The sequence below is a fragment of the Gasterosteus aculeatus genome, chromosome 17 (assembly GCF_964276395.1).
Source record: "Gasterosteus aculeatus chromosome 17, fGasAcu3.hap1.1, whole genome shotgun sequence".
NCBI lineage: Eukaryota > Metazoa > Chordata > Actinopteri > Perciformes > Gasterosteidae > Gasterosteus > Gasterosteus aculeatus.
Window position 1 is genome coordinate 3,013,843 of NC_135705.1, and position 13,648 is coordinate 3,027,490.

General features: G+C 46.7%; 1 protein-coding gene across 2 annotated transcripts in view; it reads left to right on the forward strand.

Annotated features, from left to right (window-relative positions):
- Nucleotides 1-13,648, forward strand: part of igsf21a (immunoglobin superfamily, member 21a) — a 124,792-nt gene that overhangs the window by 107,843 nt on the left and 3,301 nt on the right. The window contains exons 6-9 of one of the 2 annotated variants that reach the window (XM_040203806.2): nt 1,693-2,170; nt 6,529-6,629; nt 9,036-9,228; nt 11,351-11,389. In XM_040203806.2, coding sequence (XP_040059740.1) covers nt 1,693-2,170; nt 6,529-6,629; nt 9,036-9,228; nt 11,351-11,389 — 811 coding nt within the window. The remainder of the gene's footprint in view (nt 1-1,692; nt 2,171-6,528; nt 6,630-9,035; nt 9,229-11,350; nt 11,390-13,648) is intronic. The other variant, XM_040203807.2, reaches the window with a different exon arrangement.

Below are 13,648 nucleotides of genomic sequence, written 5' to 3' on the forward strand. Positions count from 1 at the left end.
TTTTCCATTTATTATCAGACCTGAGATGGAAAAAGAAACATCTACTACTTAAAGCATTTACATGTATTGAAATGATTTAGAAGTGCTGCGCTTCAGCTCCAACGGTCACAGTTGAGAGTGAACAAACTGACTTTTAGTTTGAACTCTACCTTTTGTATTGAAAGTACAGTGCAGATAGATGGGGCCATAGAGCAATCCGGGGCTCATCGGCAGCACGTCGTTGCAAGACGAGTTGTTCCTTTTCTTTTTGTTGTGTTTTTTTAATCCATGTTACTGATGTCAAGCAGTACAGCAGATTGCCTTTGAGCAAGGTCACCTCGAACGTTATAGATGCTCTGATGGAGGGCCGTGGAGAGTCGGCTATAAATACTACGATACGACCCGGGAGCACAACACAGCTTGTAATACAACGGCGTGGCTTCTGTCTTTGTGAACATAACCTCAGCAAAAAGCAGGCGTAAAGAAACACCCATCAATCAGTATTTTCACCCATTTATCAACCACGTTCATTTCAAATAAAAGTCTTTATTTTTAAATATATTTTGAATGTAATACAGTGCGATTTAAAATACTGTGTTCCTGTCCTTAAGTACAGCATTCGGTTTATCGGACAAGGACACAACATGTTCACATTAAAGGAATCGTTCATGGAAAGTGCCGCATGTACTAAAATTGCTGATGCAGCAGTTCAAGGATTACAGATTATATCCCATTTTTGTGGGAATATAATTTGAAGTTACACTCATTATTATGAAGGCAATCTGCAACCATCCATTGAAAAAGGCAATGCAGGGAAATACAGTGAGAACAATAATAACTCTGATCTTTAGCAAATTTATTTCAAATCACCAAAGGTTCTTTTCTTCACCGACAACAAGAACTGGTTTGCAAAACAGCAACACGCTGGGCGGTGATGAAACGAGCTCATTTCAATGCAAATATCTGGAGGTTGAGTGCTGAGATGGGAGTATGAATTCCCTCACTGAGAGGGGATTAGGCGCCCAGGGATGTAAATGACATGCTGAGCACAAACAGGCCAAACACAGCAGACGATCCAATTGTAAAATCAATTCTTTAAGGCCGCACTAATCAGCATTTTTGACTTGTAGAGGGAAAAAAAAAGGGTAACGTGAACGATGTCCGTCCTCGAGACAAAACTCTGAGAGAATATCAAACGACTGAGCAGATTGGAAAGCAGCTCATCGTTCAGCAGCCAGCTGTGGTCGGAGGTGTTTTTTTTCTCCTGTACTCCAGCAGGAACTGATCAGATTTGGGAGGTCAAAGGCTAATGGGACGCCACATTTGACCCATTTTCTTAAGCGCCCTAGCGTTTCTCAGGAAACACACACAAAGGTTCACCTGGACTCCACAATAGATTTCAGAGGGGAAAAGGTCAAGGTCACTGGTCTCATTTTGGTGATGTACTGGCAATGCTTTGACATCATTGTCGACTGGTTTGAACTCGTTCGATTTTGGTGTTCGAAGGTCAATGTGACCTCACAAAACACGTTTTTGACCGACACACATGCTGATTATGACAACTTTACATTAACCAAAACAGAGCTGAGGGAAAAATGACCTCATGTTTCTGCTGAGCGTGTAAATAGGAAACTATTTGCTTACAATTGGTCCTGCTTGAGTTCAACCTTGGCCTTTTTCTTTCTCCTCAAACCTCCTCCCTCTCCGTCTTAGGTGTACTTCAAGCGCGATGGCGAGTTGATAGAGGTCATCTCCTACACCCTCCCCTCCGGCGAGCAGGACGGCGGCTCGGCGGGCGTGAGAGGCGCCCGGCCGCTCATCAGCAGGGACCTGGACGACACCAAACTGCAGCGCTCGCTGTCCCTCCTGGACCCCGAAGGGCGGGCGCCCCGCCAGTACACGGACAGCCCGCAGCGCGTCCACACCCAGGGGCAGCAGTCCTACGAGCCCAGCCCGGCGACGGAGGTCATCCCCGAGACGGTGGTGAGCCGGGAGTTCCCCCGCTGGGTGCACAGCACGGACCCCCTCTACTACTTCAGCCACACCAACATCCCGCAGAGCGACGGCTCCGTGGTGGTGCAGGCGCGCCTCACCTGGACCCTCAACCCGCAGCTGGACAACGACGCGCTGTTCAGCTGCGAGGTCAAGCACCCGGCCCTGTCCATGCCCATGCAGACCGAGGTCACCCTAGGTGGGTAGGATGCACGCGCCGTTCTAATCCAGCGTCTAATTGCTCCGCCCGAAACGCCACACGTTCGTTTTTTGTCTCTTTATTTTCCCGTGTGGGTCTCTTGCGTTCTCCTTGGATCCCCCTTGCCGGGACCAACTGGGCCCCCAATTTATGCGTCCCTGTTTCTCAGAACAACACTGATTTTCATTCCGCGCCGCTTAATTGTGTAACCGGCGAGCAGATTGGGAGTTTAGCTGCGAATGCAGAACTCCGAGAGACTGACGGGGCAGATTCACGGAGCTGTCTGTCGCTAGATTGAGTTAACTCACTGCCATTATTGAAGAAGTCGGCCTGAATTAGAGAAGTCAATATGACACGCTGATCGATGATCTCAGCAATGAGCGTCTCCCTTAAGCTCCTCAGGGCATTTTATTTTCATGGTTTCACCACATATTTCAGGGCCAGAAAAAACTTCAACTGAGGGACCATTTTTTTCCCCCCCGTCCATCTGCAAAACTATCGAAGCAGAGGACGCGGTGATGCAGCCACTGGATTCTGAAAACACCAGTCGCGCTTTAAGGTAAACATTTGCATTTGTTTTTGATAGTGTGCGATCCAACACACGGCACACACACAATAATTTCCTGTAATCTAGAAACAAAGATTGCTTCCAGCGCATCCAATTAACACTTCAAAGGCGTCGGCGTCGGCGTGGTCGTCCTGGAGACGAGCCACGCAGTCCTGACACCATGATAAACAGAGACGTTATCTTCCATGAGATACGAGCCGCGGTTGAAGGCAGAAAGAGAATCTAATTGAGGAGACTGGCCGGCTCATCGCTGCTTGCCGCAGCGTGCGTCGCTGTCACTATTTTATCTCCCATCAGCTCCTTTCATGGAATTAAAATGAGATTTAGGAAGCGTCATTTTCATCTCGCAGTGGAGAGTCGCAAATAGGTTTAAGGAATGAAAAGTAGGGTCGAACATAACCCGTAAACAAGGCTCGCCTGCACAGGGGTCTATTGTTATAAAAGGTCCAAAAAAAAAAGTGCATCTAGTCAATAAAACACAGTAAAACTCCTGTTTGGTTTAATTGGAAAACACTGACCTAAATCCAAACATGGAATATAGTTATTTTCAGAATAATAGTGGAATATTAGTCTGCAAGTAAACGTTCGTCCAGCTTGTTTTTGTTGCGCACTCAAACAAAAATAATTTCATTTTCCGTTTTTCCCTTTTTTGTGGGCCGAGGCGTTTTCTTATATCTGAGCAAATAGGGTGAATCTACAGGGTCTCAATTAGTGAGGAAGGGAGACTCCTTTCTGATAGAAAAGCGCTGAAGGGACGACGCTGGCACTTCATGTTCAACAAACCCCATTAAAAAAAACTCTGTCAATGACACCTGGCCTCAAAACCTTTGGTAATTTTACGCACTACTTGCTAGCATCAACAATATAGTGTTGGTTTTGGTATTTTTATAAAAGTCATAGATCTTAGTTATAATTTAGAATATCGCCTGCCATACTTTTTTCAAACCATTTATTTACATCCAAGCCAAGAAGGGGATCCATTGTCCAAAGAAACCCTCCCCATCGGTATTGCTTCAAAGCGTCGCCGTCGTACCCCGGGTAAATTGAAATAGAGCGCATCCCATTCCGGATGGGGAGCGCCGGGTCCGTAGAAGGTACAACGGCACGAGCCGCCTGCTCCGAAGAAAGATTCAGCTCTTTGCCTCTTTCACATGTTGGTGACGAAACCGGCGACGCAGCCCGAGGGCGACGGCTCCTGTGAAACTGTTGCTAAATGTCAAAGACGCTAATGTTTTGACACGTCGTCGTCTCCCCTCGGCGCTTTGAAGGCATTAATTCATCATTACCGTCGGAAGTAACACGTGCAGAAATGAACACAAAAAACAGGCGCCTTTGTTGATTCTAACTAGAGCGCAGTTGAAATTCAGAGCATTCGCAGAGCTACTCCGGGCTTCGTCTATATTGGAGCGGAATAGTACATAAAAATGTACTGTGCTTGTAATTCAGGTTACAGGTGATTTTTTTTACCTTTGTTTAACTCTAATTGAATGTAACCGTCAATCAATCCTCTACGTGCCCCTTTTCCCTTTTATCATCCAGCCATAACTGGATGATGTCACTGGGTATCTTTCCTACTGTATAGTGCACAGTCCCAGGTGTGTGTGGTCAGGAAATGAAAAGAAGGCATTCGCAGTGCCCATAAGCAATAAATCTTTCAGAGATTTAATATTGCCACATGAGACGGAGCGACAGTCTGAAAATCCACCCGTGTTGTATTGCGCTTCATGAATATTCACAGCTGGCTCCGTGCTCGGCGTACAAATCCACCTGAAGCCGGCGCTTTGGGGGTTAAGAAAAAAAAAGAAGAAAAAAAATGGTGCTACAACTCTTATGAAATCATGAAACTGGATTATGTTCCTGAACACAGTGCATCTTAATAATTAAATGTTTTCCTCACCGCTGGATTTACGGTATTTATTATTCCACGTCATTAGACAAGTGGTGAAGTTTATTTCTCTTATTCCATGCACACCCTTTCTCCCAGCGACTGCTTGGCCAGACCATCATAATCAGAGAGCAGATGCTCAGTTCCAGGAAGGCGTGTGTGTGTGTGTGTGGTTATCTAAATGTGAATGAATAAATGTGTCTTTGTCTGTTTGTCCACACTATTTATTATCTGGCGATGGGCGCAAAGTTGGCGGTTCCAACCCCCGGCTGCTCCGTGTCCCATGTCGAAGGGTCGCCCAAACCCCTGACTGCTCACCGGGGCAAATGTCCTCTGCATTGCATCTCCTCTATTTGTATTGTTAAAGTCAGTTATGCTGCTGGCTTGGTGTGAAGGCACACCTGCTGCACAGGTTTGTCCCCTGACCCGGTGGGAGCTCCAATCTGGGGAACCGAGCAGGAGTTTGCTCGTGGCTCACTTGGTCCTCGGAGAGCGGCTGCGTATACGTCCATCGCGCTGCCCTGATCAAAAGGGGGTGACGTAGGACACCAACTGTCGCTGTTGGAGCAAATCCCAGGAAATCGGCCATCGTCTTCCCAAACCATATGCCCCGCGAGCTCTATGTGACGCCGTGACACCGGTATTTAAAAATACCCTTCCGTTAGTGTGTGGGCAGCGGGAAAGATGTGCGTTACAGCGCCATGCCAAAACTAGCATGTGAAATGCCACCCGTCCTCAGCACGCTTCGCCATGACAAACTGCCCACATGGTGTCGGCGGTCGGTGCGGCCAGTTCACATAAAAAGCGTGAATGTTTGTCCATTTGCTTTGCACCAGCTCGGACTGCCATGCACTCATTTTCTGGACAAATGGACCAGTTTATGCAAGATGACAAGATGTCTAGTAGTGCTAAAATCCTGACAAAATGTGTATATCCGCTCCTTCCGCTTCCATTCTTGCATTTTTTTTCTTCTTCTTAATAAAGGGATTGTGATAAACGCTGCATGGGTTTTGCCACATGCTCAATCCTATTTACAGATATGACAGCGCAACTCCTCATCCATTACACTGAAAGCAGGCTGGTAGTCAATGGCTGCCTAAAGGCTGTGCTTCGTTAGCCACAGTGGACACTTTGTTGCCAGATTAATAGCCAAATACTGAGGTCATTTGTCTGTTTATTTATTCATCCTTTAGTTTAGCTCATCTAAGAAAACAAGCAGCAAGTGTGATTTATATCGAGAGTTGAAATCCCATTGATTGAAGAAGTCCCGGGGAGGACTGGTAACCGGGGTTATTGATAGGATGGCCTTTGCTGGAGTCTCTTTGCACGTGCTCCTCATTTCTTTGGTGGAGCCGTGAGCTTTGGCGAAATTGTTAATCATCCCAAGTCGTGCAGAACCTTCCTATATATCGGCAGTTATCCGTGCAGTTTGGCTGTAATGAAATAACGTACCTTTTTATAACACCATGGAAATCACCCTTTTTATCTCCACACTACATACACCGGCTCAGAATATTAGAATATGGCTGCTCCCTTTTTATGCCCGCGCCCCATTGTATTAGACGGTCCAAATGAAAGCCATCTGGGATCCACTGTCCACACCGAGACAAGGGAATTAGCTCCCTGAGTGTCCCTTATCTCACTGCCTCCTGCACTCCCATTCTCCTCTAGTAATGAGCGTCAACCCAATTTAGATCTTTTTCTCACCAAGGGAGAATAAATCCAGCGCAGTCCTTCGGATGAAAGAACCGCAGGTCCCTCGCCTCCCGCCCCATGACCTTAATTGACAGGAAATTGTATTTGTCTCCCTCCCTCTGTGACAAAACAGGTGTCCAGCAGGATTTGCTCTCCTTGCTCAGTACGATGACCTTCTTTTTTTGTCTCTTTTTTTTTTTGTCTTTTCAGCTGCTCCTAAGGGCCCTAAACTCTCCATGTCCCCTACTAGAGCAAAGGTAGGGGACACGGTGCGCATCACCGTGCAGGGATTCCAGGTAGGATCGCCTGGGGTAAGTGCATGGGGTTTTGAAGGAAATCACGTTGAAACTGCATGTTCAGTTAAGCCTGTTTAACCATATTTTGGAGTGCATGACCTCTCAGTTGGACGTGGACATATTTCCCTTCTGTCTTTGCAATTGTGCGTAGAAATTTGAGTTTTCTTTCAAATCTGGACACATTTTAACATCTCACAGACCTTAATGAACAGCCTGTAAGATAACACAGTCGCTCAAAGGAAATAGCTGAACTAGATTCATTCGTTTGTATGTGACAGCAGTGTCTGATGTCCATGTCTACCAGACAGCAGGCAGCAATGCTATGCTAGTCAGTTTACCTTGCTGCTTTCACACATCTTGCTCCATAATCCCAAAGAAAGAGCTGAAGGTTCCAGCGAAGAGATTGTTTTGTGTCACTGTCATCCCCTCCTGAAGAAATCCCCTCTCGGATGCTCTTGATTCTTTTGACATTAAAGCCAACAGCTAATCCTGATATTGGACCAAAAGCACATAAAGAAAAGATCACGGCTTGAGGAATCTCTAGAAGTCACACGTTACATTTGTTTTACTCTTCTTTCCATGTGAAATTCATTTTGAATGCACAGATGCTATCATGTGCGTGTGTCTGCCCTTTGGATTATCTTAAAGTTTAGTTTTTTTTGTACAGTGTTAAAATTGGTAATTATAAACCGGGTTGACTGTGTAATAGAGCCAGTCGGGCCCTTTGGCAGCACAGGCAGCAGCGCATCAAAACTGATCTGGAAGCAAATTCCCCCTTATCCTCCACTGGAACGATCAGCTTTAAGGTTTCACAAGAAGAAACGGTTGTGTGTGGAGACCGACAATTTCCCCTTCTGTCTTTCTGAGGAAATAAGATGCCACTTTCCCCTCTGGTATATTGTTTTAGAACTCATGCTCATTCTTCAGCACGGCTTTTACATAACTGCCTTCCTCATATTGCTTTTCTGTGTGACTTTAAATAGGACATTTAGTGTTTCATTTTGGCTTAATGCTCAGTTATGCGACAGGAAGGTTTCCCTTTGACCCTTTTAGTGTTTGTTTGTTTCTTTCCTAATGTGACCTTTTCACCATCCACTAACTCCTTTTAACCTGCGTCATGATTTAAGCTCAGGCCTCGGAGAGCTGTTTTCATTATCGTGTCCTTTGAAAGGTTAGACATTTCACAAATACTTTAGTAGGCCACTGCAGGCTGTCAAGGGCACGTTTACAGCGAGCGTGATCGGAGCGGTTTATCTGACCTCTGAGGTGTTTGGGTTTGTTTGAGCATGTGAGACGATATCGTTTGAACCTGCTTTGCGTGCTGAAAACAAATGGACTGACGCCACCTGCTTAAGGGCTACGGGTTCCGAGATGGGACCCTTATGGGTGAAGGAGAGTGATGTTGACATCTGATAGTCGGCGGTTTGGCTTGTGGTGTAAAAAACGGCAGCGGAAGGGCAAACCGAAGCCGGAGCTGATTCTCATATTCCACCGTTTGTTAATGCGCTCTTAAATGATATGAGCAGGGTTTAGATGAAGCGTCACAGGCTGCATTTGTTGGGTTTGCGTTGATTCAATACGCATAGTTCTCCTCCCTCATTCACTGCGTTTGTCACAAAATATGAGGAAATATTGTTGATTTTTTTCTTTTTATACATTTCTTTAGGAATAGATAGGTGATTTTGTCGTGCCTCTCTTATGAACCTATCCAACAGTGGACCTTTTTTTATTACGCATCCAGCAACAGTGGAAAGACATAAAATGTGCAGTAGCGAGGTCATTTCTTTTTATTTGAACGAATCCCTCAAAACAAATGACATTCAAAATGTTTCAGTCCCAAATAATATTCTTTGACTTGTTCTCACAAGGACAGGATTTCAATCCAAGTAGAAACTTTTACTGTATACGAACATAACAAAAGGATGCTGCCTCAATTAATATTCATTAAAAGCATCAAAGATCTTCAGAGCAGTCACTGAAATCTGTCCCATTGCAAACTATGGAGGTCGCCTCTATGAGATGTACACACGGGACAGGATTACAAGCCCCTTTTTGGGGCATTTTTGTAAATACTTTTTGCACTTTTATTACAAAAAATCGATCGTCTTCTGGAAGGTTGAGTTTGTCAAGGACTGATTGTTGAAAATGGAGGAAATGGTGGAATTGTACAATAGATTCAGCTTCCTTCTGTCCTCTTGTTATCGATACACATCTGACTCAAATACTGCATTATGTAGCGCTATGTTTTTAAATTGGGGGTTGTTCTCTTGAGGGGAAAAAAGTGTCGGTTATTAATGCATGTTGTTAACGTGCGTTTGAGGGAAATTGCCGCGTGTATTATTCATGTACCCTTTGCTCTCATCCTTGTGGCTGACACTCTCCCCCTCCCCTCTCTCCTCCTTCCGTCCCGTGTGTCGACAGAACGAGGTGTTCCCCGAGCCCCTCTTCACCTGGACGCGGGTGGGGGGCCGCCTGCTCGACGGCAGCACCGAGCGGGACGGGAAGGAGCTGATTCTGGAGAGAGTGCCGGCCGAGCTCAACGGCTCCATGTACCGCTGCACGGCCCAGAATCCTCTGGGTTCCACGGACACCCACACCCGCCTCATCGTCTTCGGTGTGTGCGCTCGGCTCGGAAACAAGCACTGACGCTGTCCTGCATTTAACTGAAACCTCATTCAGCTAATGAATTATTAAGAGGTCGTTGGATGTGGAGGATTTTTTTTTTGTGACTGCACAACTTGGGTCCACTAGTTATCTGGAACACTACAATTACACAGTTTAATGTCACAGAAAAAGGACACGATTCCTCAAAATGTATTTTAATATATACACATTAACTTTGGAAATGACTCATGTGGCTACTTTTAGGTATGAATCATTAATGCAGCTAAGTGAGTGATTAATAAGAGATTGTATTCCTAATTGGCTCAACAACACATCCTTTTTAAGGCTGCACTTAGTGAGAATATCTATTCTCTGGCAAGGGATTTAATCACCATTCCGTCGGTGGCGTGTCATGTTCTGCTCCCGCTTAAACACCGGCGGCCAACAGCGCCATCAAAGGCCCGAGATGAAATCAAAGGGCCTTTTGTTGATGGCCGTGTTAGAAAAGCACTTTGTTCAGTGGCCGAACAGAGAGATAACGTGTCGCGAGACGGAATTAGTTTGCTCGTTGGTGATGATTTCTGAGCTGCGTTGCACACACGCTCTATTATATACGCGGGGACATATTTACCGTGGACTTTCTGAGCCTCATCAGAACGCTTTATGTGTGGGCGTCATGTTGGAATAAGTCCAGAAAGTATCTTTGAAAATAACACATGGCTTCAATCTGATTGGAGAGACTTCACATCAACGGAAAGCTTCGAGCCCACAGTGTTAAATATTCAGATATCATTCATATAAATACAGCGTCTGATTTCTTTGTTCTATCCAATGAAATTATATCATAGTATAATGTTGATGAAAAAGTTTAGGAACAAACAGAAAGAGCATCCAACCGCGCTTTTGTCACCAAATGGAAGCCCGGTCTTGTAACAGAAACAGGAGAAATACTTTTTTTTTCGCATGTACTTCGGCCCTGAATTGCCAGATTGATGTAAATGAAGTGAAAACCATTTACGTACTTCATGGACTCTGGGGAAAAAAAAGAACACTCCGTCCGTCTTTTTCTTTGTAAGTCTTTTGCCCCGAAACACTCCTGTGAACAGGTTTTAAAGTATGTCACAAATGTACAAATTACTGGTCGGGCCTAACAAGGAGCCACTTTAAGGGGAAAGTGCCACTTTAGGTAGGCGTTACCTTGGGAGGCGTTTTGCTAGGAAGAGCACTAATATCTATTTAACACCCTGATGCACCCTCAGGTGTCATCGGCGACGTGCCTGGTACGGCCCATCTGTCTGCCTGCTCCTTGTAGATTGCCTCCACTGGCGCTCAGGGGATGTAAACGGTGATTAAGTGACCTTGGCACCGTCCCCCCGTGGCCTTGAGATGAGACACCTCTCTAACCTTTTTTTCGGGGGGTGGGGGGGGGGGGGGGGGGCCCGGTTGGCAGAATGTTCAGTACAAATCATCAGGAATAATAGCGTATAATAACGGCTGCAGAAATCACAGGCTTGTTTCAGTCTTTAGCCACCCTCAGTGATAATACCCTGAGAGATTACTGTGAAGTGAGTCGGCAACGAGGAGCCGGGCAGTGACACGCATACGCGCACACGCACACGCAAACGCGCACACGCAGAGTCAACCAAACCGCAGGCACATGCAGATATCTACGCTCATGCAAACAAGGGGCGAGCTAACACAAGCGTGCATGTGCAGACTGCACACACTTGCGTCCCTGTGTGTGCGTGTGGCCAACGCCTCCATTGCAATTGGAGAACTGCAAACGCACGGTTAACCGTGCATGCAGGTCTTTTTTAAAAAGGCGGAGTCCATTTCTCCGAGCCTCCTACCCAGACGGTCTGGCCACGGCTGCAGTCGCTGTTATTAAAAGTGTCCTGGCTGTTCTGGTGCGGCGCTCCGTGCTCCCAGTTCCATTAACAGGCCCGGTATCTCTCACTGGGGATGTTCCATTCAGAAACCTTTCCGTTCGGCGTCATTAGAAAAGCCACCATCCCCGTTCTCGTGCTCATTATCCCCTCGTTAAATCGCCCTTCTTCATACTTAAACCCCCCGGTAAGGGCTGTGCTTTTTTGCTCATCTCACAGTTTTTTTTTTCTCTGTCTTTCCAACAGAAAACCCAAGCATGATGAAAAACACACAGAATCAGAACAGTAAGTATGCCGCGCAGCTTTGAGTGTGTTCCCTGGGCTGATTCCCGCTGCATTGCTTGATTGCCGTTGCCATTTGCAGACACACTGTTTGCGATGCGAGAACAGAATGTGAACCAAAAAAAGACCAGATTCCCTTTTCACTCAGAGAAGGAGATGTGCGGCGCCGGTGAGAGGCTCTGCGAATGTGGAAAACACGGCGTCACGGAGTATTGATGGGTGGATGTTGATTCTCGTTGGGCCCCGGATCCCTTCCCCCGGATAGACTGCGAGGGAGTGATTCAGTCAGGATTAATCTTCGCCGATGTTCAGCAGCAGCGGGCGACAAGCGTCTCCCCATGACTAACCGAGCCTGTCACTTTTGGTTGAGCACGAGATTATTGGTGTTTCATATGCGCTGCAGTGGCTCATTTGCGGCTTCTGAGATTATCATATGTAAAGATGAGGGATTGTCGGGAGAAGCCGCGGGGCTGTGACAACAGCCTTTCCATCTCCCCCCCCCCCCTTTTTTTCTGCCAACTCCCTCCCTCTTTCTAATTCAGTTTGCCGCCTGCCTTTCCTCTCCTCCGCTTTGACTCTTCACATTCACTTTCTGTCTCCCCAATGCAAACCGTTCTCAGTTTTTACCCCCCATGGTTCTCATTTCGCTCTCCCTCTCTCTTCTTCTGTCATATTTGCCTTTAATTATATATTTATGACGTACAGCCTAGTTTACAATCTCTGCACATGCCTTATGGCCACTGCAGATTACGCTGCTCGGTAACAGAGAGCCGCTTCTGGCTGAACGGACACTTCAAAGTAACCGAGACTGGAAGGAAAGTGGCGACTGTACCATAAGAGGGAACTCTGTAACAGCCTATCTACATTTGTGTATACACGCCAGCTTTTCCCACCATTTCCACCAGGTGCCACTTAAAGGGTAGCATGTCACGGTCCGTCCACATACGTGTGCCTTTATTATTAATAATGGACGAATCCCAAATGCTAATTTTGTAAAACACATCAGTAATTTTCACTAAATGTCGATTGTTACTTATGTGCAATGTGGCCTGGAGCAACACCAGCATTGTAATTGTTTTTGAGCTGTTGTTGATGAACTGGAAAATGAATTAGAATGGTATAATTTCAGTGCATAATCCCTTGTGCATGTGTGTGACGCCCGTGTCTGTCCCCCGCGTACAGTGTGAACAGCTTTCCGAGCAGATGGCATACGAGCTGTTTTTAAGCCGACCCGCCCCAGTCAGAGGAGATGTGAACAGTCTTCCAGTCTGACATTAGCTTCGCTGTTTTTATCGCTTTTCCGGCTTCCTACTCCAAAAACATCTTATCGTGTGTCTCTCGCCTCCCCCTCCCTTCCCAACTCCAGTTATCTGCCCCTCGTCCTGCTGCTCCTTGTTTTCCTCCTCTCTTCCCCACCCTTGCATATGCCATCCGTGGCGTCGGGATGCAAACCCGAATATGCAAATGCTATGGTAAGCGCGGCAGCAGGTGTGTCACAGCAAGGACAGAATCAAGTCAGCGTGGACGCGCAGACATGCCTCGCGTGCAAGTCAAATCGGTGTACAACATGGCCCCCGAGAGGTCACCCCACACGTGACCGATAGCATAACGGCTGAATAGCCGTGGGAAGGGCCGCGCTCACGTGAAGTTAGTCAACGCCGCAGCGGACAACAGAGCTCGCCTTCCCGTCAGGGGGTTGTATGCATTCATCTTTGTCAGAATTCCCCTCTCCCAGGCGACTTTTCATGCCACACTGCGCGGCGGTGAACCGGATTCAAGACTTGAGTGAAATTGAGGAGCGAAACGTGACATGTCTTCTGCCGCGCAGTAACACACCTGTCAGCCTCGGGAGGCGGACTTATCAAAACGTTTCGGGCTTGTCACAGAACTGCATCCCAGCCGAGACGCGGTGGTCTCAAAAGGGAGATGGATCGCGTTACAAGCCAAAACTGATGGCCGTTGCATACGTTGACTCAAAAGTAACGGTGCAAAAACCAGCGAGCAGCGATAGTCGAGTGATCCGCATCTGTCATTTCTGTCAAAGCAGCAAATCCTCTTTCAGAACAGAGGTCGGATTAGAGACAGGAACCGGGCTGGTAGGAGGGCAAACAGATGTGTCATGGCCGCGGCTAACTTTTCCCATGCAAAGGGAAGGTGTTTCAGCTGGCATTGAAGGTCCAGGGTGCAACATTATTTGGTAAAAAGAGCACATTGCCGATTAAATCAGCCCCAGTTCAAATTCAGGAGGTCTGAGACAAAATC